The sequence below is a fragment of the Haemorhous mexicanus genome, chromosome 22 (genome assembly GCF_027477595.1).
Source record: "Haemorhous mexicanus isolate bHaeMex1 chromosome 22, bHaeMex1.pri, whole genome shotgun sequence".
NCBI lineage: Eukaryota > Metazoa > Chordata > Aves > Passeriformes > Fringillidae > Haemorhous > Haemorhous mexicanus.
The window spans coordinates 10,440,075-10,466,620 of NC_082362.1; the positions used below are offsets into that span (position 1 = coordinate 10,440,075).

A 26,546-nucleotide genomic window follows, 5' to 3' on the forward strand; every position below is an offset into this window, starting at 1 on the left:
CAGGGGACACCGAGCCCCCATTGACCCTTGGGAGCAGTCAGGGCCGGGAGCAGGGAACAGGTTTGGGAATGGGCAGAGGAAGAGATTCAAGCTCTGGGGTCTGAACAAAACCTGCTTTTCCTACTGCTGTGAATGCACCGAGTCCCAAAGATCAACAAATTCACCTAAATCAGAGCAGGCACAAGACAAGAGGCAGCACCACACCCAGAGCAGGGCACAGAGGAGCCCGGGACCCTTCAGGGGAAGGCAGGCCTGAAATCTCCACTCATGACTGCCCAGGTGCCCAAAGCACTTCCCGTTCCTGCTGCTCTTGGCAAAGGCCAACAGCTTTAAACCCAGTGTTCCCAGCCCAGATTCAGACTTTTCCAGGGCACCCAGAGTTACCTGCCCATCTCAAAACACACGGGAAATCCTGCCAGCCACCAGCACCCATGGCAGACCCCGAAGGCAGCCCCAGAGCCCCTCAGGAGCTCAGCTGCTGGTCCCTGACCCACTGGCCACGGATCCCTTGTCAGTTAAACACCCTGGGGAGCCAGTGGCAGTTTGGTTCCTGCAGAGCCAGGCAGAGGCAAGGCAAGGGAAGAGAGGGGAAGGGAAAAGCCCCGCGGCTGGGCAGGGAACAGCCTGTGCGGGTGCTGGGAGCTGCACGGGATGAACAGGCTGAACTGTCCATAAAACCATTCCTGCTCCATGGAACAGAGCAGCTCGGGGCCAGGATGGCAGCACAGCACCCTCAGAGCCCCCTGCCCTTCGGGGGACAGGGCAGAGCCACAGGCAGAGTGGGATGCTGGGGATCAGCAGGGAGCAGGAAACCTCTCTGTGTCGGGAGGGAGGCTGTGGGTGAGCACACCGTGGCCACACAGGGGTTGTGGTGGCCACACAGCAGCCTGAGCACAACCTAGAGAGGAGAGGGCTGAAAAATCCCAAAAAGCCCCTTCCTGGCTCCCAGCTGGGAGCCCTCGGCCCAGCAGAGCCAGTCCCCAGCTCTGGTGCCACAGGGAGGTGACAGCAGCTCCCTCACACCCCTCTGGCACCGTGTGAATCCCCGGTGTGAGGGTCAGGGGCTCCCCAGCTCTGCTGTGCCCTGCACCCCAAGGTCTCCAGGGAGCAGGTCACTGGTGAGTGTTCCCCCTGTGCCCAGCTCTCCCACCTCTGAAGGTGAGTGGCACCTGCACCCACCACTCCCTGCACCCACAGGTGCCCTCACCCTTCACACCACAGCAGCTCCCTGATCACCCCAAAATTCTCCAGATCCCAGGTGATGGCAGAGACACCAAACCACCCGCCCGTGGGGCTGAGGGGCCGTGCAGAGCCTGTGTCACCCCTGTGTCACCCCCTCAGTGGCACCAGGGCTGTCTCCCAGCGCTCCCCTCCTGCCCAGGGCGGGCTGAGGAGGCTCTGCAGGTGCCAGGGCAGAGCAGGAGCTGGGCTGAGCTCCCAGACCCCCCGGCAGGGCTGTGAACACCCCCACCCTGCCCGGCCTGGGAACAGCCTGGCTCCTGCTCCCAGAAGGTCCCTGTCCCTTTCAAGTGGGCTGCTGAGCTTTGCCTTGGTCTTTGCACAGGCTTCATGGCATCGCATGATAATCATGTTCTGTCACAGTGGGTGACCTGGACCTTGTCCTGTTTCCACACATTTGGAACCACCTGGCTAATGAAGTGGGTATCGTTTTCTGGTCCATCTCTCTCACCCCACTGCTCTTCCCCCTTCCTCCACGCCCCGCTCCTCCGAGCGATGCCGGGAGCCTCGCTGCGAGCGGCCTTTTCCCATCGTTGTCCGGCACAGCTCATTAACTCCTCTGAGCAGAAGAGCGCGGTCATTACGGCTCGGGGGGCCGTGGGTGCCCCGCGGGGCTGGGAGCACATAGTTTCCCAGCCCCAGCCCGGCGGGAGCATCAGCCCGAGCTTTCAGCGGGAGGTGCCAGCGGCTGGGAATGCGGGGCGGCTGCACCGGGAGGGTGTTTTAATCTGTTTTAATCGGAGCATGCTCTGCTCTGCCCTCAAGCCGCCGAAGCCACCTGGTTCGCAGCCAGCGCACATTGGCCGGCAGCTCCCAGGGCTGGAATGGCCTCACCTCCCGCTCCCCATCATCTCAGAGACTCCAGGCACCAAACCAGCAGCCAGCCCATCCCTTCGCACTGTCCACAAGGAGGGAAAAGCCATCCTGCTGCCACCGCCCTGTCCAGGCAATCCCTCACTCACAAGCACATCCTCCTCCACCACGGAGGGGCCGGCAGTGCCTGCCCCGAGCCAGGCTGCAGCTCCCACCCGGCAGCAGAGCCGTGGGTAGTGCGGGGTCAGCCCCGGGCACGGCTCAGGCACGGGGACTTTGCCCTGGCACGGCAGAGGAGCCAGGCCCAGGGCACCCCCCTGTCCTGGCTGGGGCGGCCTCGTGTCCCCTGGCACCTGCAGAGTGGGGACACAGGAGCACAGGGCCACTGGTGGGACTTTTCCTGCGGGGCACCGGGGCGGGCACGGCGCCGGGGGATTTCTGCCACGGACACATTTACACATTTCGTATCTGCCTCTCATTTTTTCCTTACAGTTTCATTTAACGCCTGAGCGCGTGCAGACACCTCTGACCCCGCGGGCAGTGGGCAAGAGAGTTCCCACCAAAGCAGCCCATTAAACCCCCTCACGGAGATTTTTTTTTCTCCTCTGCCCCCACTTGCGCTGAGATTTTCGCATTCCCTGCCTGCCTCCGCCTCCCCCACACGAGGTGATGTAATGTTTTGAGCCTTCTCCCATCCCCACCTTTATTAAATATGACCCGCGGTTGATCCCCGCGCGGGCCAAGGGAAGCTGTGGTTTCGGGAGGGGTCACACATGAAAGGCAGAGCTGCCCGCCCCGCTCACCGGGGCCACGGGGACCCTCCTGCCTGCACCCCGACAGCCACAGCCCCCAAAGGCACAGAGGTGCCACCTTCACCCTCCGGGGAAGTCAGGTCTGTTGGCGCCTTTGTTTAGGATGCAAATTGCCTTTTGGCTTGTCTTCCCCCTCCCAGATCATGGGCAGAGCCTTGGCTCTCCCTCTGCAGAGCTTCTGGGACAGAGGCTCAGTCCTGGCGTGCCTCATGTCTGGGCTGAGCCCTGCTGTCCCTGTCCCCTGCAGTCCCCAGCACAGAGAGCCCACCGACGCCCCATCACGGGCTGTGCTGCACAACCCGCTCAGCTCCCAGGGAAGGGACATGTCCCAGCTGTCACCAAGCCACAGAGCGAGGCTTTGGTGTGGAAACATCTCCTCTCCCCCCGTGTGCCCCCAGCCCCAAGCACAGCAAACATGAACCTGGGCATCATCCAGGAAGAGATGCTGTGGGGCTCAGGGATGGATTGAAGGGCGTGGATTCATCCCCATCTGGTGTCCACCATGTCTGCTCTCAGCCCAGGATGATGCCCAGGTTCATCATCCAGGAAGAGATGCTGTGGGGCTCAGGGATGGATTGAAGGGCGTGGATTCATCCCCATCTGGTGTCCACCATGTCTGCTCTCAGCCCACAGGAGCACTCAGGTGGGAATGGGCTGTGCTGGCAGCAGTGTCAGCACTGGGGACACAGTGGGGAACCCCCATGTTGCCCCTCCAGCCATGTGGGTGCACCCATGCTGGGGACAAGCATCGCCCTGGGGACATCCATCACCCCAGTGCCCTCACCCAGAGCCCCACAGGTCCACCTGGCACAGGAGGGGGAGATGAGAGAGGAGCTGGAGCTGGCCCGTGGGGGGGACAGGAGGCACCCAGGACCTGCTGGGACAGGGCGCAGGGTGGGCAGGAGGACACCCAGCAGCAGCGTTTGTCTGTCACACTGATAATTAATGTTTCTCCCCTACACTTTGCAAATAACTCGCGACTCTCTTTGTCTGGTGATAAATGGCCCCTTTGAAGTTCTCCTTTCTCAAAAGCAAAGCAAAGAAACACTTTCATAATCCGTCTTCACCTCCCGTCCTGCGCCGAGGCTCTGCTGCTCTGGGGGGGCACAGGGGGCCGGCTGGCCCCTCACCTGAAGGTGGGACCCCTCTGGGGCTGCTCGGTGTCCCTTTGCTCTGCCAGGGGACAGGCCGTGGGGTCAGCACCACCTCAGCTCGTCCCCTGCCCATGGCCATGACAATGTGTCCTTCTGCACTGGTGGCCTTCCCACCACATCCCCTCCCCAGCAGTGTGCCCCCACTCTGGGCCCCCCCAAACCTCAGACCCCTCATTTTCAGAGCCTGGGGGCTTCCCTCCACCTCCCCAGGTGCTGTGCTGGAGGGGAGGGCAGGGGCTGGGCAGGTGTGGGGAGCAGGGACCCTCTGCAGGGCTGTGGGGCTGCAGGGTGTGGACGTGACCCAGCACCCCCCGTGAGCCACGCTCACGTCCCCCCGCAGCCCCAGCTCCCGCTCAGGTTCTGCTTGGCTGCCACAGCAAAACAAGTTCTGCTGGGCTATAAAAGGCGCTGGGAGCAGGGCAGGCCGGGAGAGCGCTCGGAATCCATGCCAGAGCTCTTGAGGTTGTCACTGGCTTACGTGTCAGGGCAAACAATGCTATCTGCCGTGGGATCGCGGCACAAGGAACACCACAACAGCGGCCCAAACCCCAAACACGGGGTCACGGGGCACAGCTGGGCAGGCAGAGGGTCCCCGAGCAGAGCTGGGCTGCGCCCAGCCCGCGGGCACCGTCCCCCCGTGCCCGGCCGTGCCCGATGGCCGGTGTGGCACCGGCCCTGTGGCCCCTCCCGTGCACCCCAATCCCCGTGCTGGGCAGGGTGGCCCTGCTGGCCACTGTGTCCCCACAGGGGCGGGCATTGCACAGATGCCATTCTGCTTTGCCGCGTGTCCTCTGACTCTTTATTAATTTTAAGACAGAGCGGAGGGAAGCGAGCTGGAACCGGCACGGAGGTGGGGTTGTTTTCTGGGAAAACAAAAGCAGCGTGGCCGCTGCCAGGGCCCAGGGGATGCTCAGGGCTGGAGGAGCTCCCTGAGAACAGGGGTAGCTCCACGGCGAGTCCCAGTTGCACTCCAGGGAGGCCCAACCCAAAACCTGGCCAGCCCCACACCCCACGTGCCGCCCCTTGGCCGTGGGTGTCTGTGTCACTTGCCCCTTTGTGTGACAATGGTGGCACCAGACACGCTCTGAGCAGGGCGTCCCCACTGGTGGCTCCCCAGGCTGAGGGCAAGAGCTGCCACAATGGAACCTGAGAAATTCAAAAGGTCCCGAGAAAAGTAAAATCCAACTCTCCACAAGGAAATGCTGTTGGAGGCCGGCAACAACTTCCCACCTGTTGCAAGAGCCCCCATGGGCACAGCCCAGCTCCCCCCAGCCCCTGCTGCAGGTGAGACCCCCACTCCAGGCACATTTCCCTGCACTGGGTGCCCTCCCTGGGAGGGTCCAGCCCCGGCCCCCAGCGGGGTCCCCACCGGGCCGTGGGGGGAGCCGGGAGGGCAAAAATCAAAAGCAAATTGCGGGAGTCAATGGTGCGGAGCCGCGGGCGGCCTCGGCGGCTGCCGTGTGACTTTGATTCCCCTATCATAACCCCGAATTAAAAATTCAAGCAATTACTTGCATGGCTTCCCCCCGATTAGGCTGGGCCTCGCGTTCATTAATGCGGGCGCACAGAGAAAAGCCATTAGGGCGGCGCTGGGGACGGTTTCGCTGAGAACAGTTCCGCTCCAGGAAGGAGCTGGGCCAAAGCCGAATTTCACACATCCCCGAGGCCGCCCAGGCACGGCCGGGGCCCTGAAAGCCGCCTTTGTCCCCGGGATGGGTCTCCTGGGACGGGTGGCACGCAGAGGGGCATTGCCTGGGCAGGCTGCTGGATGAAGCATCAGCCCAGGGGCGGCAGTGCGAGGGGACTGACCCGAGGCACGGCGAGGTCTCAGGACTGAGCTGGGTGCCCCCCAAAATATTTACCCAGCCCAACCCCAGCTCACGGGGGCAGCAGGAACAGGGGTGGTAGTTGAATCACCTGGCCCATCACAGCTCTCTGCACGTGGGCCAGCGCTCGAGCAAGATGTGGCAAGCCTCCCACCCGGCCAGCCCGGGTTTATGAGCAAATTTCAAGTTCCACATAGTTTTCCCTCCCATTCCAGTGCCAGCATTTTTCCTGCTGCTCCAGGAGCAGGGATTGGGGACGTCACCTGCCCAGGTTGTGCCCCCACGGGAACCCCCCACCCTGCAGCTGCCACCGTGCCAGTGTGCCGAGCGTGCCCCTGCTCCACCGCTGGGCCATCAAGGAAATCTGCTGGACTGAAAAAATACCAGCACGTCTAGACTGAAATACCAGTCTGGGCTCCCGGGGAGCCAGAGCACCCCCCCGGAGCAGCGTGGGCTCCCTTTTCCCGGGGGTGGCACAGGAAGGCATGACCCCAGGGGCAGTCCTGCTCCCCGGGGCTCTCCAAGCCCCTTCAGTGCCTCTGTCCCCATCCCCACTTGGCGCTGCGGTGCCCACGGTTTTCTTCCACACTCCTTCCCTCCCTGCCCACACCCTTCCTGCTGGGCTTTAGCCCCCGGGAGGAGCGTGGTGACAGCCAGGTGAGGCCACCGAGGGTCGGGCTGTGCCCAAATCCCCTCGCTGTGCCCAAATCCCCTCGCTGTGCCCAAATCCCCCCGCCGGCCGCCGCCTCCTCCGGGCTCCATCCATCAGCGCGACCCCGGAGCCGCCCGAGGGGGAGCGCCGGGAGGCTGCAGAGGGGAGAGAAGGAAAACAGACAGCAAAAAAATCACCGAATTAGCGGGTCCCAGGGAGGGACGGCCTGCGAGAGAGCGCAGAGCCATTTTTTATGGCAGAGACAGCAGGCATGAACCGAGGATCAGCCTCTTCCCTTTGACCCCGCCACTGGAAGTCACCCCTGCCTCCGCCGCCCCATCGCTCACGAGCCGATGTCACTGACACCGGAGTCACAGCCCCGGGGCCAAAGCCACCGGCCGCGCCCGTGGCTGCGCACCGGGAGGGAAAACGCTCCGTGTGTCCCGCGGGGAACGCGCCGTGCCCGCCCCCGCTCGGCCCCGGGCTGGGACACTCCGCTGGTGGCACCCGTGTCCCGTCGGGGTGCGCCCCGCACAGCACTGAGGGGACAGGCAGGACCCCGCCGAGGGGACAGGGGCCAGCGCCGCTGTCGCCGCCGTGCCCGGGTTCGTGGTGCCACCTCGTGGGGACCGGGGCTGCCCGGGGATGCTCAGGGCGCGGCAGCCGCAGGTGACCGGCAAATCACCGCCCGTGCTCCCCGGCCACGGAGACAGCTGTTGGAGAGGAGCGGAAAATTAACTAAAAATACAAGAACCAAAACTACCCATGGCAGTAGCTGGGGTGTTCAAGAGCCCGCGGGGACGCTGTGAGCCCCGCTGTGGCTGCTCCGTGCTGCGCTGCCCGCGGCGGGGCAGAGCCCGCCACCGCAGGTGTCCCCAGGGGCTGCAGGTGGGTGACAAGCCCGGGGCAACGCTGCCGGGGCTGCTGGGCCAGGAGACATCCCCGGGCTGCGATCGGGCCGGGCGCTAAGCAAAGCCCTTTTGTTTCCCCACCCAGTGACCCCGGGAAGAACAGGCGGATTGTCTTTCAAACGGAGCCGATGTGGAGCTGAATGTCCCTTGCCACCTTGGCTATAAATCATCCTGCATGTGATAAGGTAATTACCTTCTCCTTGGAACTATTCATAGGAAAACCTATAAAGGGCCTGGCTTGTAAACACAACAATAAAGAGGCAGTACAATAAAACCTTGGCCAGGGTGGGGAAGGTGCTGCCTTTCCCCAGCCCCCAGCACCTCGTGCCCCACCAGGCAGGCCCTGGAGGATGGGGGCTGCCCTGTGGCTCTCACGGGCAGTGAGGGGTGGCAGAGGGCACAGCAGGGCACACCCATCTGTCCCCAGAGGGTCGGTAAAGGGGGATGCCCTGCTGGGAATAACAGCAGCTCCCATCTGCTTCCTGGGGTGCACAAAACCAGATTTCTCTGTTCAGAGAACAGCCTGACATTGGATGGGGCTGCTGGAGCACACTCAGCTCAGGTACCCCCTGCTCCCAAGTGCCACAGCTGCCCCAGCATTCCAGCTGGTACAGGCTGGAGGCAGCTCTAGAGATGTCAGCAACTTTGCCTGGATTTCTTTCCCAAAGTTGTGCTTGGTCTCGGTGGCTATGGGACAGATTTCTCCCCAGGGCAGTGGAGAAACACAGGCCTGGTTCAGGTGTGGGAGCCCAAAAATGGGATCAGCTACAGCTGCAGCTGAGAGGAAAGGAGCAAGTGAAGCTGAAGTGTCACTTGAAGCAGAGCCAGGACAGGCCCAGCAGGGATGCTCAGCTCTGCCTCCATCTCAGGGTTTCCAGCCTGACCACACACACAGGGCTGGTCCAGCAGCAGAACTCATCCCTGGCAGAGAACTGGCTCCATCCATCCATGCCCTGGAAAAGGCTCCATTGCTCCAGGAAGTTTTGGATACTCTCAGCACTTGAGGCCTGCTGAAAGCAGCAGCGAGGGTGGAAGAACAAAGCAGATGAATTTTGTATCCCCCAGAGGTTTTACGACAGGCAGGGCTTGCCCTGAGCTCTGTTCAAACATCCAGCCCGGGGTTAGGACAGCAGGCACTTAACTCTGAGAGCCCCAGAGCCCTGCTCATTCCTGGAGCTGCTGATTTGCCCCCAGCAACATCAGAGAGATCAGCACCCCCCCAGCTATCAGCAGAGTAAGCACAGAGCAAACACAGAGTAAGTAACACCAGCGGGAAGGAATGGAAGGGGACAGAACTCCAGAACCACAAATAAATCCATGTGCTGTCAGAACACCACTGCACCTCCCTCACAGGTGCTTGGAGAGCCAAAATTCCAGCCTTGGAGAGCCTCCTTTGAATTTTCTGGCTTAGGCAGCACAGCACCATCCACCTGGAAAGAAGGAATTCTGATTTTTTTGGAAGACAGGATGAGTGGAGGCAGCAGGGAGGCTCAGGCCAGGTGTACAGCACTGGGAACACAGACAGCTAAAGGCAAAGGCTGTTTGCTCTAAGCTATTCTTCAAATATTGGCATATTTGGGTTTATTGCAGGAACACAAGAGTGACAACATTTGCAGTGCTCTGAAAAACAAAATTCTTCCAGTCCCCTGCTTTACAAACACGATTCTGCATCCTGCAGCAATAGGAACAAAATGCTTTGAGATAAGCTGAGGGAACAGGCAGCTTTATAAAACACACAGAGGAGGAAAAGGCGTTTGTTTTCCAAGTGGAGACGCTGTGACAGCAAAGTGCACAAACCAGCCCCAGGGAGGGCAGAGTTCCCCAAACACCACAATAAAAAACAGTAATAATATAAAAAAGAAGTCCTAGAGGCATTATTAATAAAGTCTGAAACAAAATACTTAGTATCAGCAGCAGGAAACTTTTCCTCTGGATGTCCTGTGCAAGGGAACACAGCTCTGCACTCCCTGTGGAAGATTTGGTCACTGGAATGGGCATTTCCCTCAAGCTTCTGCCAGCTCCGTGGCATTGGTGTGGTGTGTCAGCACATCCTCCAGGTACAGGGACACCCTCACCCTGGCCTTGCCCTGCAGCTCTCTCTCGATGGCACTGAGATGCTCGATGGCTCCCTGCAGTCCCCTCTCCCTCTGGGCCAGCTCCGTGTGCGCTCCTGCTTCGCTCTGGCCCGGGGAGCTCAGGTACTGCAGCACGTAGGGCCTGATGGCCTGGCCGTGCTCCCGGAGGCTGCCCCCGATCAGGGGCAGGTCTGTGCTCCTGGCCAGCTGCAGCAGGTGCAGCAGAGCCTGGCACAGCTGGCTCCTGAGGCTGGAGCTGTACTTGAACTCCAGGAAGTCCTCGGTGTCCTCGCTCCTCTGCAGGGCCACCACCAAGGCACTCCAGATCTGGCAGAACTGCTCCGTGGAGCCGTAGCACTCCCTCCTGCTGGGGATGGACAGGGCCATGGCTGACTTGATCCGCACTTTGAAGTTCTTGCAGGACTTGACAACAGAGGAAAGGGCACTGAAAGCCTGCGTGGCCCAAGGAGCCTCTCCTGAAAAAACAACCCAAAAACCCCCGTTTTTAATCAGCCAAAATATGCAAAACTATAAATGTCTCCTCAATATTTAATGGGCTGACATTTATTGAATTTATTGTGGTTTAAATGAGAGAATCAAGGATTACGAAATGAAATATTAGTTAAAATAGTGAATCTCCTGAAATTTTACAAGAGGACACTTGGCATTTATCCACACCTATAATCCCACCCTCACACTCTTTCCTGACAGACCCAGCTGAACACAGCAGCTACCCCTGCGCTGGCGCTGGAAGGAGCTGAGGCTGTTCCACTGGGAAAGCTGTGACAGCCAGACTCAGCTCCATTGGCTTCCCCCCTCCTCGTCCACCCCAGGGGCAGCAGAGATGATGATGTGCTCAGTCCCACACGTGCAGAGACAGCCCGGGGCAGGGGACAGGCTCTCACCCAGAGGCAGAGCAGGGTTCTTGAAGACGTTGCCCAGCGCGTAGCAGGCGTTCCAGCGCACCTTCATGGTGGCCTCGCTGCCCACCGTGGCAATCAGGGCCTGCAGGGACTCCTCGATGGCCTCCCTGAACCTGGGGTTGGCCACGTGGCAGGGCTGCAGGAAATGCAGCACATTCCCAAGGGCACGGACAGCGTTGCTCTTCACCTGCAACACACGAAAACCTCTCAGGCTTGTTGGTGGGTTTGATTTGAAGCCTGCTGTGAAATCGTCTCTGAGCCAGCAAGGAGCACAGCTGGAATCACACTGGGTCTTCCTAAATGCCACCAGAAAGATCATTCTCTGCAAATGGCCACAAACCAAACCAAAACCCCTGCGCCGTGGAAAAGCCCAGCCAAATTCCCTGCAACTCAAACCACACAGGAACCCTCTGAACCAGCCCTGAGGGGAGGGTCTGAGCTGCAGCTCCCCTCGAGCACTGGGGCAAAGAGACCTCAAGTAACTGGGGCCTTTCTCCTTTTCTGTTTTTAATGCAGGGGTTAATTAACTCCACCAACCCCAGCCTCACCTTGTCTCTGTCCTTGGATGCTTCCGTGGCAGACCGCAGCAATTTCAGCAGCAGGAGATCAGAAAGCTCCTCCTGGAAGCTTTGTCCCATGGTTTCCCTGGCAGGAGAACCACCCTGTGAACACCCAGCTGGGCTGCTCCATCCCCACAGATGTGATACCACCCTTTATAAAGGCCCATGAACAACCTTCACTCTTTAGAGGGCTAATATGTAAGGCAGACCTTTCTGCATGTGACCACTATGTTTATTAATTTAAAACCAAACTATCAATGCAAGAAAGCTGGTTAGCAATGGTTAAATCTGTAATAAAAAACAGAGGGCAAGGAATGGCTCAGGGGCAATTCTGCAGCAGGAATATATGATAACTATTTTCCTGTTAAAAATGTAACAGTAGGTTGGGCTTCCCTCAGTCTCTGGCTTGAGGAAGGGTTAAATATTTATTAATTTTACTTGTGTTATGTTGAAAGTAAAGGAACCATGTAATTACTCCAAGCAACACACAAGAAATGGAAAACTGAAAAGTGAAAAGTTTTAAAGAGTCTGTTCTTAGAGTGACAGGACAAGGGGGAATGGCTTCAAACTGAGTAGGTTTAGATCAGATATTAGAAAAAAACGGATCCTTGTGAGGGTGCCCAGAGAAGCTGTGGCTGCCCCATCCCTGGAAATGTCCAAGGCCAGGCTGGACAGGGCTTGGAGCAAGCTGGGATAGTGGAAGGTGTTGCCAGATGGATACAGGATGCTCAAACAGTGTCCCACACTGGCAGACACACAGGCAGAGGGTGGTTAAAAAGGAGGATCCAAGCCAAAATTCAGCTTTTTTTGATGTTAAGGATCACAGAATCATCTTGGTTGGAAAAGCCCTTCCAGAGCATGGAGTCCCAGCTGTGCCTGATCCCCACCTTGTCCCCAGCCCAGAGCCCTGAGTGCCACCTCCTGTCATTCCTTGGACACCTGCAGGGATGGGCACTCCACACCCCCCTGGGCAGCCCCCCAGGGCCTGAGCACCCTTTCCACAGGGAATTCACACCACAGGGCAGGGTGTGTCACATACATGTTGATGATCAGGGTGTCTGTCAGGTTGCCCAGGGACCAGGCTGCCTTGGCACGGACGTTGGGAGATTTGTCATGGAGGGAGTTCAGAATGGCATTTGCTGTGTCTGCCACAAACATCACATCCTGCCAAAGCAAAAACTGCTGCAAAGTCACACAGTTCTCAAAACACAGGTGATTTTCTTAGTAGCACACTCTGCTTTTTCCAGGGAAAAGGGGAGAGAGACCAGCTCTGTTCATTTACTTTTCTAGGTGACACCTTCTAACGAGCTCATGGTGCTGTCTGCAGCTTTGCCTGACCTTTAATTAACAGCCCAAGCCTGAATGCTGACCAAGTCCACCACTCTTGGGTAGCTGTTGCTGAAAAGCTCCTATGGATTATTTAATTCCATTGGTGATTTAGTTACTTTGGATTTTAACATAATTACATGGACTGCCAACCCAACACCCATCAAATTCCACTCTTAGAGTAATTGCTTCTCCAACCTCCCTGTTGAGCTGCCTGTCTAATCTTCTCTTCTATGGTACATTACATGTGCCTATGGTAAAGGATTTTCTTTCAAAGTATTTTGGAATTAAACTCCAAAGTCAGCTACTGCATATTTCTTTATTAATATCATTCACTTAAAGGTTACATTGTAAAAACTAATCTTCCAGCTCAGCCAAACTAAGATGATATTTTGTAGGAAAAAAATCTTTTTTTTTTCCTCCAAATAAGCTTTATTTCTTAGTTTTAAGCAAAACTGAAAGCTTCCCATTAAAAACTTGTTAGAATCATAGAATCCTGGAAGTTGGAAAAGACCTCAAGGATCGAGTCCAACACCAAACTCCCCAGAGCACTGCAGAGCTGTTCCCTTCATCCCAGCTCCCCCTCAGCTCTTGTAGCTCCTCTGTGCCAACCCACCCATCCAGCTTCCATCCCTGGGAGCCTGGGAAGAGCCTGACCTCTCTCCTTTCCCTCTCTCTTCTACCTCCCTTAAAGCTGCACTGATTCTGCTCTCACACCAGAGGCAAGAGCAGGTCTGGAGCCAGTAAGGAAAACTATAAATACACTACAGGCCAAAAGCAAAGTGAATGAACTGCAAACAAATCCCTGTTCCACATCTTATGGTTCATCACAGAATGGCTCAGAAGAAGGGAGGGGCTGGCTCTGACCTGCCTGAGGCACGGGAAGAGGATGTACACTCCCAGGGCACGGGCAGCAGCAGCTTTCACCAGGGGGTTCTCACTGTGGTTCAGGCCAAGCAGCAAGGTGACACACAGGATCTGCTGGTCACCCTGCAAGAGGAGCAGCAAGGTGACACACAGGATCTGCAAGAGGAGCAGCAGTGGCAGCAGGGGGGCTGAGGAGAGCTCTGTGCCACAGGGACACACAAATTCTCTCAAGCACCCTGTGTCTGAAGGAGCTCCCACTCAGAGCATGCTCTAGGTAAGTGAATTGAGGAGTGATTCAGAGCCCACCCAGGGAACAGGAATGCTTCCAGCACACAGCATCTCTGCTGCTGGCTGAGAGCAAGAAGGAAATCAGAGTATCAGCTCTCATCCACAGCAGAAGGAATGGCCCATCAGGGCTAACTCAGAGAGGATGGGCTGCTCCTGCCTCCCTCCCTCTGTGCCCCTCGTTAACCAGGACAGGGTGAGCTCAGCCTGGCCAGGTTGTCAGCTCACCAGCCCATGACAGAAGGTCAGAGTGGGCACTGACTTGGCCCCACTTGGCCACAGGGACAGGAGAGGGGATGGGATCAAAGTACAGGGGGATGAAGTACACGCTGTACTTGGAGAATTCCAGAGATACTGCTGGAGCAGCAATTCCTGGGCAAATGAGATCTGGCAGAGCACTCCCCAGCAAGGGCACAGTGACACAGAAGGAGCTGCACAATGCAGGGGGGATCCACTGCCAAGGCTTTCATGTTTAAAAGCATATTTCATGTTGCAAAGGGAAAAAACACACATGCAAATGGGTGCACAACATCAGGCCCTGGCTATTGGCTCAGCTGGCTCTTCAAAGGATTAAACAGCAGAATAACAATCCCTCAGCCCTCCCTCATGCCATGAAATCCTTGTCTTGCATCTCCTGTGCATCACTGCCAAGGCTGGGTATTCATGGCAGGGCCAAACAGCTGCTGTGACCCACAGTTTAATTGTTCTGACAGGCTGATTACTCCCAACACTGCCCTTTCCAGCCCTCAACAGTCACAATGTTCAGGAAAAAAAAAAAAAAAAGGAAGGTTTCTTTACTTTTCCTGGCAAGTTTTAAAAGGCTTTACACTACTGTAACCTGGTGGACAAGGACAAAGTCTCAAAGGTTAAAAAAACCACATTTAAAGGTGTGTTCTCCTACCTGCAGGAGGCTGAAAGCCTCTGGTAAGATAGAGGACAGGGCATCACAGGCACTTGTCTGGAGAGTGGCATGGGGGGAGCTCTGCAGGGTGCCAGGTAAGGGCCCATTTAACATCATTGTCCAGAAGGTCACAACCTGCAGGAGAAGCAGCCAGGTTTATCTTCCAAACTCAGCAATTAAGCCTAAATTCTTGTCTTAAAGATGATCATCATATGCTGAAATTAAACTGCATTAAATAGAGTTGCAATCCCACTCCTGAATCCACACAGCTGAGTGTTTTCATTTGCCTGACAATTTACATTCATAGCAAGTAACAGGAACCTGATGCTACTGAACACATTTCCTGTCTTGTAGGCTCAAAACTTAGCATGAGCCAAAGAAATTTTTAAGCTTGTCTTCTGCTCACAGAAGGAAGACTTAAACAGGCCCATATTACTCAGCTTCTGCAAACTCAGCCAACAACCAGCTAATGAAATCCTCTAAATTCACTTATACTATGGTTCTGGCCACTCTGTCTGTACTTGTGACCAGCCAGAAAATGTAGGTTGGCACTTTAACCATGCAAATTCACCAAAAGTCTGAAAGTTTTATGCAGCAGTAATGGCACACACAAAATCAGTGCTGTTCCTCCAGCTCTGAGCTACAGCAGGCTGCAAGATTTGGGAAGAGGAGAGGCAAAGACACAGGGTTAACATCATGTAAAAGAAATAAACCCCAACACATCTGTCCACAGACAAGAACAAGTGCCAAGTGACTGCAGGAAGCCTCCAGAAACTGCCCATACTGGCATCCACAGAGCTGCAGTCTGAGTCCCTTCCTGCCTCCCTGCAATTATGTGTCTGTGTGTGTGCCAGGGACTTTGCAGAGGGCAGGGAAGGAGCTCAGTGAGGTGGAATCTCACACTTACCAGGCTGACAGGCACCCTCTGCTCGGGGGCAGTGGGGGAGTCAGGTTTGTGCTGCTGCAGGACACCCATGCCCAGCTCCTCCAGAAGCTACAGAGAACAAAAAGCGAGGGGGTTTTCATCAGGGATGACTCATGGAGCTACAGAACCAGCATCTGCTCACCCAGGGAACAGAAGGCAAAGATTCAGTACTGGTTTGGGCTCTTCTGTCCCTGCTAGTACTGGAATTAGAGGAAAAGCCTTTCCTACATAAAGTCTCCAGCACAGCATAACAAACTACTGCACAAAGAGGAAATCTTTGGGTCACAGAGTCCAGTCCCTGCCCCAGCTGATGCTCAGCCAGGGAAGCACCAGTGCTGTGGTCCTTGCACTTCCCAAGCTTCCTGGTGACTCAGCAGAGCAACAAAATTCTGCTGAGACTTCAAGACTGGAAGCTGAAGGTGTATTTCTCAAAGTGTCAGGGTACTGCATTTCTGTATCACACTCACAGATGCTCTGAATATTCAGCACCACTCATCTGCATTTGCAAGGCACACAGACAGATAAAACTGACTTGGTAACACAATGTTGACGTGTCTCCTGCTCTTACTTTGGCTCCATGAAGCTGAATGGATGGATCCATTTCTTCCATGCATCTGCAAGCCACTTCTCCAAGTCCCAGGAAATAGCTCTGAGCCATAGGGAAATAACCTTTCACAAGAAGAGCCAACACCTAAACACAGACAAAAGAAATTCCATTCAGCATTTCTTCCTTCTGTTTACCCAAAATAGCCCAACTACACACTGAAATTATGTGAATGGGCTAATCAACCCTGGCACCATATACTGAGCTCTGATGTAACAGATACACCTTGCAGCACAACTTCTGGAATACCAGAGCTGATTAAAAGCCTCCCTGTTCCATTTTATTGTTCAAAGAAGAGCCACAGAAGCACGATCAGGTAGCAAGGCCATGAATTATTTAGTGTGAGGGCTCCTGTAGCCAAAAAAGCTGAGAGCAAGACATGCTGTACCTCCTGTAACACTGCTGCTGCCTTCTGTGAAACTGGATTTAACAAATATTTACTGTTCCAGAAGAAGAGTGAGACTTCTTGGGATGTATGTTACAAAATCTTACCCTTTGCTGTGGCTACATGAATTAAAACAAAGCCAAGCCTCAGCATCCACAGGTACTCCCTGAGTCACTCCATAGCTCCTTGCAGACTGTTCTCTGACTGCAGGGCTCTTCCCCACTGTTTTCCACCAAAACTTCAATTTGGATTCTGCATGGAGGAGTTTGCACGGGGAAGACTCACAGTCTGCCAGCACACACCCCCAGATAATATTGAAAAAAACACAGAAGACAAGAAATCCCAGGCAGATGAACTCACTGCAGCAGGCTTGCAGTGGGACAGTCACGCTGTGACCACGGGACCGAAACGTTCTCCCTGAGCCACAGCAGCTCAGCACCACTGCACCAGCAATCAGTGAGAAATCTCCTGAGAGAGCAGGGAGCAAAGGGACCCCACAAGTGAGGTGGGAGCCAGGAGCAGCCCTCCCACCTGCAGGGCCTCCAGGCGCAGGGGGCACGGCTCGTAGACGCTGCCCAGGGCCGGGAAGGCGGCGTCGCTGTCGGAGCAGGAATCCTCGCGGGGCAGGACGATCAGGGACACGCACAGGCGCAGCAGCCAGCAGGGCTCAGGGGGGGCACAGCCTGCAGGGCTGCCCTGGGGGCTCTCCCCTGCCCAGGGCACTGCCTTCCTCCCCTGCTCACACCCTGCAGGGCTGCCCTGCGGGCTCTCCCCTGCCCAGGGCACTGCCTTCCTCCACTGCTCCCGCGCCGGGGTCGCGCTGCCGCTGAGCCCTGAGGAGCTGGGCTGCTGCAGGAGCAGCTGCACCTCTGGCAAAGGTGCCTGCACAGAAACGATTGCCCCCAGCAGGGTGAGGCTGGAAACTCGAACGTTGACGTCTGCAAGAGACAATGGGGGGAGAAGAAAAAGCAAAAAAAAGCTCCATTAGAACCTCACTGACGGCCCAGCATCCTCCCACAGATAGATGATAACATATAACCATCCACTGCTACTGAATTTTGAATTATGGAGCACAGAGGAGGGGAGGAATACAGCAGAGAGAATGCAAACCTTTGTGAGAGATGTAGGGCTTGATCTGGTTCCACACCCTGGTAAGCAGCCCGGGTTTCAATCTGCTGTAGGGTGCATTGGAAACCAAGATTGCAAGGCACTGAAACAGAGAAAGGTGCTGGTTACAATGTCAGCCTGGCCTCCAGCAGGTCTGTTTTTACAGAGGCCTGTTTTAATTTGTAATTTAGGTCACTCAGGCAGCTCATTATCTGAGGGCACTGAAAAAACACCCCAATTATCTGCTGTGTGAACACTGGATACAAACTTGGTTCCTAAGAACAAGGCTTTAACTACTGTGAGGTGGCACAAAGACCAAGGAATTTTGATAGCCCATGGAAGGATTTGTCAATTTGGATTCCAGTTTTAAAGTCAATGTGAGTCTTCAGAATCCTTTTATAGGTTAATTCAGCTCTGAAAAGACTAAAAAATTGTAGAAAAAAGAGAACTGTGCTGAAGAGAAAAGAAACCCCCAGACTCTGGATGGAATTCTGAGGAACCTGGTCTAGTGGAAGGTGTCCCTGTTAACAGCAGGGGATTGAAACAAGGTGATCTTTAAGGTCCCTTCCAACCAAACCATTCTGTGATTCCATGATTCTGTAGGATGACTCAGGGAACTCTTGTGGGATGACAAAGGTCTGTTTGGCACCACCACCACCTCACTCCTCAACAGCAATTCTGTGCAATCTTTCTTCAGAACATAATCCAGAGATCAGTGGGAGCATGTGGCACATTTGCAGGTACCTTGACTATCTGTGTCAGTGTCTGAGAGGAGGACTCTGCCACCAGGGCCAGCAGCAGGCAGCGGTGCAGCTCCCGGATGCTGGAAGCAATGGTGACAGAGAAGGGAGTAAAAGCTCTCTTGTGGTCATTGGCATCTTCAGCCACAGACAGGAACTGCTTAGAACCTTCCAGGAAGGCTGAGAGGGCTTGAAGAGCACAGGCACGTGTCTGAAATGATAAAACATTTGAGATACCTTTTAACACCTCCGTTGAGCAGGTGGAGAATTTTCAAATATATAAAATCCTCTGTAGAAAGAGAAAATTCAACTCCAGCTATGGTTTTTTCATAACTTTAGGCAATACAGAACCAATCCTTTGTTCCCTTAGCCAATGCTATTTAGTTCTTGGGCATTAGCCAAATACTTACTGAAGGCCAGTGAAAACAACTCCTAAGATTAATGGGGGAAACAGAAGAATTTTTGTACTCAGAAGTGCCTCACCTTTGGAGAAGGGTCCTTTAGAGCAATAGTCATCAGGGACACAGACTGGGGGCTGCCAATACCAGGGGCATCAGGAACAAATGCTGACCAGTAGCCATACAGAACTCTCTTTTCTATTGACTTTATAGTGGAGAGGAAACAGGCCAGAGCCCCTTGGCGAACATTGGCTTGGAAAGACCTTAAACACAAACAAAAAGATTGATGAAAACAGCAGGACAAGGGATGGGCTCCACCTCTTTCATGTGTATTAGTGGCTGGCTGTGAGAGGAAATCTTTAAGACCAAGAACAGGAAGAGGAAGAATGAATTTACTTCCAAACCAACACAAATCATTGCCCTCCCATTTTCTCGTACCATCTCATAAATCAAAAGGGAAAGTGATTCCCTCAGCAGTTTTGCTTAAGAACAAAGGATGGTGTGGGAGGGTTCTGTGGATCCATGTGTTTATGTGCACAGCAGTCACCTCACTTTGCCCTGTATTCCACCTTCAGTGTCAGAGTACTCTGACTCGCTGCTGCTGAAGCGTTTGCAGGGCTGGCAGCTCGGGGGGTCCCTCCCAGCACACACGTCTGACACACGAGGCCGAGGCTCAGGGCAAGGGCTGCTCTGCACATCCCCCAGCTGCAACTTCTGCATGTCTGCTCCCAGCACCGTCTCATCTCCTGCATCCCTTGAATCTTCTCTTCCTTCTTCCCCAAACTCTCCCTTCTTTTGCTTCCCTTTGCACTTTTTTCTTCGGCTCTAAGACAAAAAAAATTGATTTTTTTTAGTCAATGCTTAATGAATACATAAATGCAGTTACATGTCTCTGCAATACTCTACACACAGTCACTCTTTAGTATCTGAGTTATTAAATTCTGCTTATCAGTAGCAACAGGCACAAAATTTCAGTAATACTTAAGTTTATAACTGAATAGTCTCAAAAACTAACCTTTGGCTTCTTCATCAGTAAAGCAAAACATATCCAAGGAAACTTTTAGCCAAAAATCATATTTCACACAAAAGTGATTAAAGAACAACACTAAATACTTCCATAGTTCTTTTAGATTTACAGTAGGTAACACTAATCTTCCTTTCCAGCACCTAAATAAAAACAAGTCAACATGACTAGATAACCCTACTTTCTCTAATGTCTTTCAGATAATCACTAATCCAAAGTATTCACACGTTAAAAAATAACCTGTAGAAGGATTGAGCAGAACAGATGAGGCAAGAAATGAGTCTTAAATGAACTTGACTTCCCTAAGAAAGAGTCAAACAATTGTGCAAGTGTTAGGAGAGAAAACGTGACTTATAAAATCAAAAGCTCTGGCGAGTTTGCACGCATCAATCCCGTGCCTGCAGGACAGGAATTCTTGGCTCTGGATGAATAATTGTTGCACAGAGCTTAACTGAGGAAAGCCAAGCCCTGCAGAGCCACTTGTTCCTGTCACCTGAGTTCCCAAAGCAATTTTAGTCAGTGCAGAATTTGTAATCAACACCTTGGAAGCAAAGACTTAAATGTGCCACATGCTCAGGACGTGAAGAGCCACCAATACCATGAGAGGTAAGACACAACACAACAAACAGCCTGGAGAACCAGGAGCAGCCCAGCTTACCCCTGTCTGCTTAGAGGTGGCTGGTTCTGACTGCTCCTGCTTGACAGGGGACCTTTTATCATACTGAGGTAAAGGAGCAGGGTACAGGGCTGTGGGCACCTCTATGCTCAGTCCTGGCAGCCCATGGAACATGCATTTCTGCAACAGGAACACAAAGGTTAGCATCCTGTCCTTTTCTCATGCACAGATTTACTGAATTCACCAATTTCCAGCTGTGCTCCTTCCCCCAGGTCTTGCCTCTCCCAGGTATAACATCTCCATGCAACATCTGAAATCCATCTACATGTAGAAGGAATTTAAGTAGGTCCAAAAAACCCCAATCCTCCCATCTTCCTCTCACACTCTGCTGTGTGAAGTGCAGTGAAGATGCTGTGAGAGAAACTCAGTATATTTTTCTTTAACATCTCACACTCCATTTCCCCCCATGCTCAGACTCCCACTTAACAGCACCTGGAACCTCCCAGTGGCTGTCTCTTCCTCCAGGTGGATTTAAGGATTTACCTTTAACACTGCCAGAAGAGCTCCAATTTGGTCAATCTGCATCAGTTTCATCTTCCCACCATTGAGAAGTGACTGGACACCTTTCAGTGCACTTTGCAGTAACTGAAAATAAAGAATTACTTACTTTTCCTTCCCAAAACGCCACAGGCTCACATCTTTCAAGTAACTTTCTAGGCAGTTACAGTTTTGCTCAATTTGGACAGTAATATGATAAATTATGGACTATTAAAGCAAAATCTTAATTGATACCATTCCAAATTCCATATATTCCAGCAGCACAACCTTCTAATTAGAGTATGTTAGACAATTAGACTCACACTTACCATGCAAAAAGTGATGTCATCCACATCAGTGGTTTTTGAAGACTGCAGAACACTTAGGAAAGTTTGAAAACAGACACTTCTGTAGGACTCATCCAGGTATGGCTGCCCAGGAACACTAAAATTGGAGCAGGAGGAGACACAAGGTTGGTTTACAGTCTGTCCACAGGTTCATAAAGTTACACAAAGTCCCACCCAAGCCCCTTGTTAGCCTGCAGAGCCCCAGATGGGAGGATGGCTGATGGAAAGGGGCCAGCTCTACCACAGAGAGAACAAAAGGAAACCTTCTGCATGAAAAACCAGACAGCACAAAGCTTTTCTCTTCTTCCCCAAACTAACCCCTGTAACATTACTTCTGCAAGACTGAGAGCTAGGGGCTTATGCACAGATAAAGTTTTGCATTCCCAATTCATGCACCACACCCTGCTGGCCCTGTGCTGGCAGATGGGCACTTTGTAGCCCCCCTGAGAAGGGCTGTACACACCTGAGACACAGGTTTGCCATGCTGCGCACGGCTGCCCTCCTGAGCTCCACGTCAGGCTGGGCAGGGTCACTGAACTGCAGCAGGAGCCCAGCTGTGCCCAGCAGATCCGGGAGGTACTGAAAACAAACCACCAAAAGCCATTAGGGGTCAGTGCTCCTCCCTCAGCCTCCTGGGCCTGGTGTTTGGGGGCTGAACATCATGGGAGGCGGCTGGAGCCCGGCTGGACACCAGGTGCCCAACAAAACTGCCCCTCAGATGGGCAGGGCAGAGAAAATATAAGGAAAGGCTCATGAGTTGGGACAAGGACAAGGAGAGGTCACCCACTGATAACCACCATGGGCAGAGCAGACTTTAGTGAAATTAGTTGAATTCATTACCAATCAAAAATCAAAGCACAATAATGAGAGGTAAAACAAACCCTAAAAATTCTCAGCTGCAATTTCAGATCCCAGAGACAGATTTATGTTTATAAAAAACAGCATGAAAACCTTAATTCCTTAAGTCCTCTTATTTTGTATTAAGAAAGGACAGAGTTGAGCACAGTTCAGCTGAGTCCCAGTTTATGCTCTCTTCCCAGACATGAAGCTAAGCTAGGAACAACTGCTGCACCAAACTGCTGCCACTCCATGGGCTACAAGCCCACACAAGCTGGCAGCTCCCAAGCTGTGAGCATCACCACCCCATGCTCAGCCCAACAGCAGAGACTGCTTTGCAAGCTGCCACGAGCTGCTGACAGCAGGAGGATTCAGCTTTTCAAACACTGTCAGCTGCAGCAACAAGGAGCTCACACAGGATTGATACCCGAGAGCCTCTGCTTTGAACAGCGCCGAGAGAGAGCCCTGATCTGGTTACAGGATGGATCTCTGCATCCTCAGTGGAGCCTGCCCAGGGAGTTATGTGCAATTTCAAGCTCCCCGTGGTCATCCTGCCTGAGGCACAGGGTGGTTGGTCTGCAGGCTGAGCCTGTCCTCTTATTTAATGGTGATCCCAACGGCTGCAGCCTGCAGGTACAGAGTATTCCACATGGGAATAATAATTGTTAATAAATACAACAGGAATTCAACTTAAATAAATATTTAAGTTTATAAATTTAAAATAAGTATCATAAATAAATATCACCCACTATTTAAATGGGATCTGATCTTAGCATGAAAGGTAACACAATTTGAGAACTTTTTTATTCTTTCTCTCAGGAAAAAATAAAGCACAAACAGCAGTGGTGCAAATACTTTTGTTGTTACTGTATCTCTGTTTGTACACTCACCTTCTGACACTTAGGCCCATTATTGTAAACAAGAGCTGCTAAGGCTTGCAGAATTTCAACATGTGTCCAGGAGCTGCACTGCCTCAGAGCAGAGATGCAGTAGGAGAGAAGGAAATTCAAGTTCTGCTCGTCAACCATCACCTGTCACAACAGAAAAGGTCAAGATAAACATCATCTTGTACTGCTGCAGCCAATAAACCCTGAGAAACTGGTCAGAGATTCAGGTGGTCTGGCTGTTAAAATCACACACCAGCAGAGATCACACCTGACCAGAAATGGATGAATCTGTACAAGTGTCCTAAAACCAAGACTATTTCCCATGGTGAATCCCTTCTGACTGAGAGGTGGTTTTATGAGGAACCATGCTAAAACCAGATCAGAGCCTCAGCTACCTAAAAATAAGTAATACAGTGAAAATCCAAGAAACTCTGCCTGAAGCTTGGGTCCACAGCCCTGGAAAAAGACAGAGTACCCCTGGCTTATTGAGGGACATGACCAAACTCTTCCTACCTGGTATCTGTTGAGTAAGTGATGGATAAGCTGACAGACTTTGCTGACAAGATGTTCCTGATCAAGGGGAACCAACTGACAGGCTTGGACAAGAACAGCACAAACATCCTAGAAGAGAAAGCCTCAGTTTATTATTTAGGGACTACAAAGACAGCAATAATGGCTCAAGAAAAATATACCAAGTTAGATCAAGAAACAGAACAGGAATGTCCAAAAATCAATTAATTCCAAAGTGTAAAGTAAACCTGCTTTGGAAATAAAATAAAGGCAAACCAGAGTAATACTGAAGTACTGTGTGTTGCCAATGCAGCAGTATCCATGCCGCTCATCTAGACTGCTCAGCTTTCAAGGGCTTGTTTTAAGGCTTAAAAAAATCACTATTTTTCTAACATCAGACTACGAAAATTGCCGAGTCCCACCCATTGGTGTCACCCACATCTCCACCGGGCAGCGCTTCGGCACAGGGCAGCAGAGCTCAGAGGCACCGGGGCCGGGCCCGGGGGTGGGCAGAGGGAACATCCCGCCCGCAGCGCGGGGAACGCGGGCTGCAACCCTCGGGGCTCCCGAGGAGGGGACACGGGGATGGGCACGGCGGGGCACGGGGATGGGCACGGCGGGGCAAGGGGATGGGCACGGCGGGGGATGGGCACGGCGGGGCACGGGGATGGGCACGGCGGGACACGGGGATGGCACGGCGGGGCACGGGGATGGCACGGCGGGACACGGGGATGGCACGGCGGGACACGGGGATGGCACGGCGGGGCACGGGGATGGCACGGCGGGGCACGGGGATGGGCACGGCGGGGCACGGGGATGGCACGGCGGGGGATGGGCACGGCGGGGCACGGGGATGGGCACGGCGGGACACGGGGATGGCACGGCGGGGCACGGGGATGGCACGGCGGGGCACGGGGATGGCACGGCGGGGCAAGGGGATGGGCACGGCGGGGCACGGGGAAGGGCACGGCGGGGCACGGGGATGGCACGGCGGGGCACGGGGATGGGCACGGCGGGGCACGGGGATGGCACGGCGGGGCAAGGGGATGGCACGGCGGAACACGGGGATGGGCACGGCGGGGCACGGGGATGGGCACGGCGGGGCACGGGGATGGCACGGCGGGGCACGGGGATGGGCACGGCGGGGGACGGGCACGGCGGGGCACGGGGATGGGCACGGCGGGGCACGGGGATGGCACGGCGAGGCACGGGGATGGGCACGGCGGGACACGGGGATGGGCACGGCGGGGCACGGGGATGGCACGGCGGGGCACGGGGATGGCACGGCGGGGGATGGGCACGGCGGGGCACGGGGATGGCACGGCGGGGGATGGGCACGGCGAGGCACAGCGGCACGGCGGGGCACGGGGATGGGCACGGCGAGGCACAGCGGCACCACGCCGTCCCCAGAGCGGCCCCCGCCCAGCCCCGCCACACGTGCGCTCCCACACGGGCACGGCCGCCTCCTCCTCCTCCTCCTCCCCGCGCGGACACAGCCGGCAGTGCCGGTGCCCATCCCGCGGTACCTGCGGGCCGGGCGCGGCCGCGGGCTCGGGCCCGCAGCTCTCCGAGATGAGCTGGTCGAAGAGCAGGTGCAGCTCGGTGCGGCGGCCGCCGTCGTCGGGCCGGGCTCGCAGCGCGCCCAGCCGCGCCAGGCAGCGCCGCAGCGACCCGGCCGAGCCCGGCTCCCCCGGCTCCTCCGCCGCCATGGCCTGTGAGCCGGCCGGGCCCGGCTCCGCTGGCTGCGCCGGCCGGCCCGGCCCCGCCGCCGCCATGGCCCGCGCCCCGCCCCGCCGCTATGGCAACCGGAGCCCTTCCGGGGCGGCCGCGGCTACGGCGGCCCGGCGGGCCCGGCGGCGCTGAGGGCCGGGCAGGGCCGGGCAGGGCCCGCGGCAGGTGGCGGTGCCCGCCCGCCTGTGCGACAGCCCGGGGCTGCGGGAATGACAGCAAGTGTTCCACCGCAGGGTCACCCAGCGTGGGACAGCCCCTCGAGAGCAACCCGGCCGTCAGTGACCGTGTCCCCGAGTGCCACATGCACGTGGCTTTTAAATCCCTCCAGGGATGGGGACTCTACCTGTGCCAGGGTGGACAACGTGTCCAATCTGAGCCTCGCCTGGTGTGGAGGATGTGGTGGCTGTAAGCCAAAATCAGGCGCTGTGCTGTGCTGTGCTTTGCTGTGAGAGGCCGTTCCTGTCCCATCGCCCTGTCCCAGCCCTGACTGTACCCAGTCCAGGCCAGCCAGAGAACGTGCTCCCATCACACAGCTCTGGGGACACCGGGACCAGTGGCTGTGAACAGGAACCCGCTCCCCTTAAGGGGATGGGATCAGCATTAACATCTCGCTGATGGGTAACATCAAATTAACATTCCCAGTGACCAGGATCGGGGGAAGCAGCCAAGGCCTGGAAAGCCCTGGGTGATGGGGACAGTCACTCCAACAGGGCTCAGCCCAGTGCTCCTGCCTTGCTGCACGTGGACTGCTGCCAACACTGGGCACATCACCTGGGAAGGAACAGGAGGACTCCAGGGCAGGACACGCTGCTTTCCATGTCACATCCAAGCAAAGCCTTGCCTCTGGTTTACCTTCCTTCCATTTCCTTATCACACTGACCACCTTGAGTAAGAAAAGTACGTTCTGTGCCACCAGTGCCGTGGCCTTGGTGTCCTTCTGTGCCCTGGGCTGGCTGGTTCTGGGTAATTGCTTTGCTCCTTCCCTTTATCGTTCCATTTGTCCTGTGCTGTTTGTTCCTCAAAGTCTCGAAAGGCCTCTGAGGCAGGCACGGGGAAACACAGAGCAGAGACAGCCCCAGGCATGCTATTATTGTGCAGGGATGATTTCCATAGAATGACAGAATATCCTGTGTTGGAAGGGACCCACAAGGATCATCAGAGTCCTGAGAGATTTTAGAGAGCTCTGTGCCAGCCCAGCCCGGACATTGCTCCAGGGAGAGCAGCTGCTTGAGATCCTGTGAGTGCTCTGGGAGGCAGTGTGAAAAAGTGATGTGGCCTCCTTCATTATTGATTTGAGATTTCAAACCCAGGAATGTCAGTGTTGCCTCCCCAGCTTCTCTACTCTGCATAAATTCCTACCAAACACACACTCAGGGACTTTTTTCAGTTTTGTTTCTTTTGTCACTATTTTATTTTGTGATTTATTATTTTTAAAACTTATTAATAAATATTTAAAGCTGTTTCTTCTTTTCCTCTTTTTTTTTTTTTAATGGTGCTGAAATGTGCATTCTGACAGCAGCCTCTGCTTTGTGAGGCCCCAATAAATCCATGACT

General features: G+C 54.7%; 1 protein-coding gene across 3 annotated transcripts; it reads right to left on the reverse strand.

The window, feature by feature from the left end:
- Positions 1–8,960: 8,960 nt before the first annotated feature.
- HEATR6 (HEAT repeat containing 6) lies at positions 8,961–24,985 on the reverse strand. 3 transcript variants are annotated; one of them, XM_059865820.1, is made up of 20 exons: positions 24,788–24,985; positions 23,265–23,372; positions 22,755–22,895; positions 21,491–21,606; positions 21,010–21,124; positions 20,687–20,788; positions 20,186–20,323; positions 19,051–19,328; positions 18,589–18,766; positions 18,110–18,316; positions 17,369–17,468; positions 16,790–17,196; positions 15,838–15,960; positions 15,252–15,338; positions 14,345–14,479; positions 13,159–13,281; positions 12,005–12,129; positions 10,954–11,050; positions 10,388–10,592; positions 8,961–9,958 (listed from the first exon to the last, which is right to left on the reverse strand). In XM_059865820.1, exons 1-20 carry the CDS (start codon positions 24,968–24,970, stop codon positions 9,411–9,413), a joined length of 3,516 nt encoding a protein of 1,171 aa, XP_059721803.1. In that variant the 5' UTR covers positions 24,971–24,985; the 3' UTR covers positions 8,961–9,410. The 3 variants fall into 3 exon arrangements, with proteins under 3 accessions (XP_059721803.1, XP_059721802.1, XP_059721804.1); XM_059865819.1 differs by having other exon boundaries at positions 13,159–13,314; XM_059865821.1 differs by lacking the exons at positions 23,265–23,372; positions 24,788–24,985 and adding an exon at positions 22,292–22,491 and having other exon boundaries at positions 13,159–13,314.
- Positions 24,986–26,546: the final 1,561 nt, after the last annotated feature.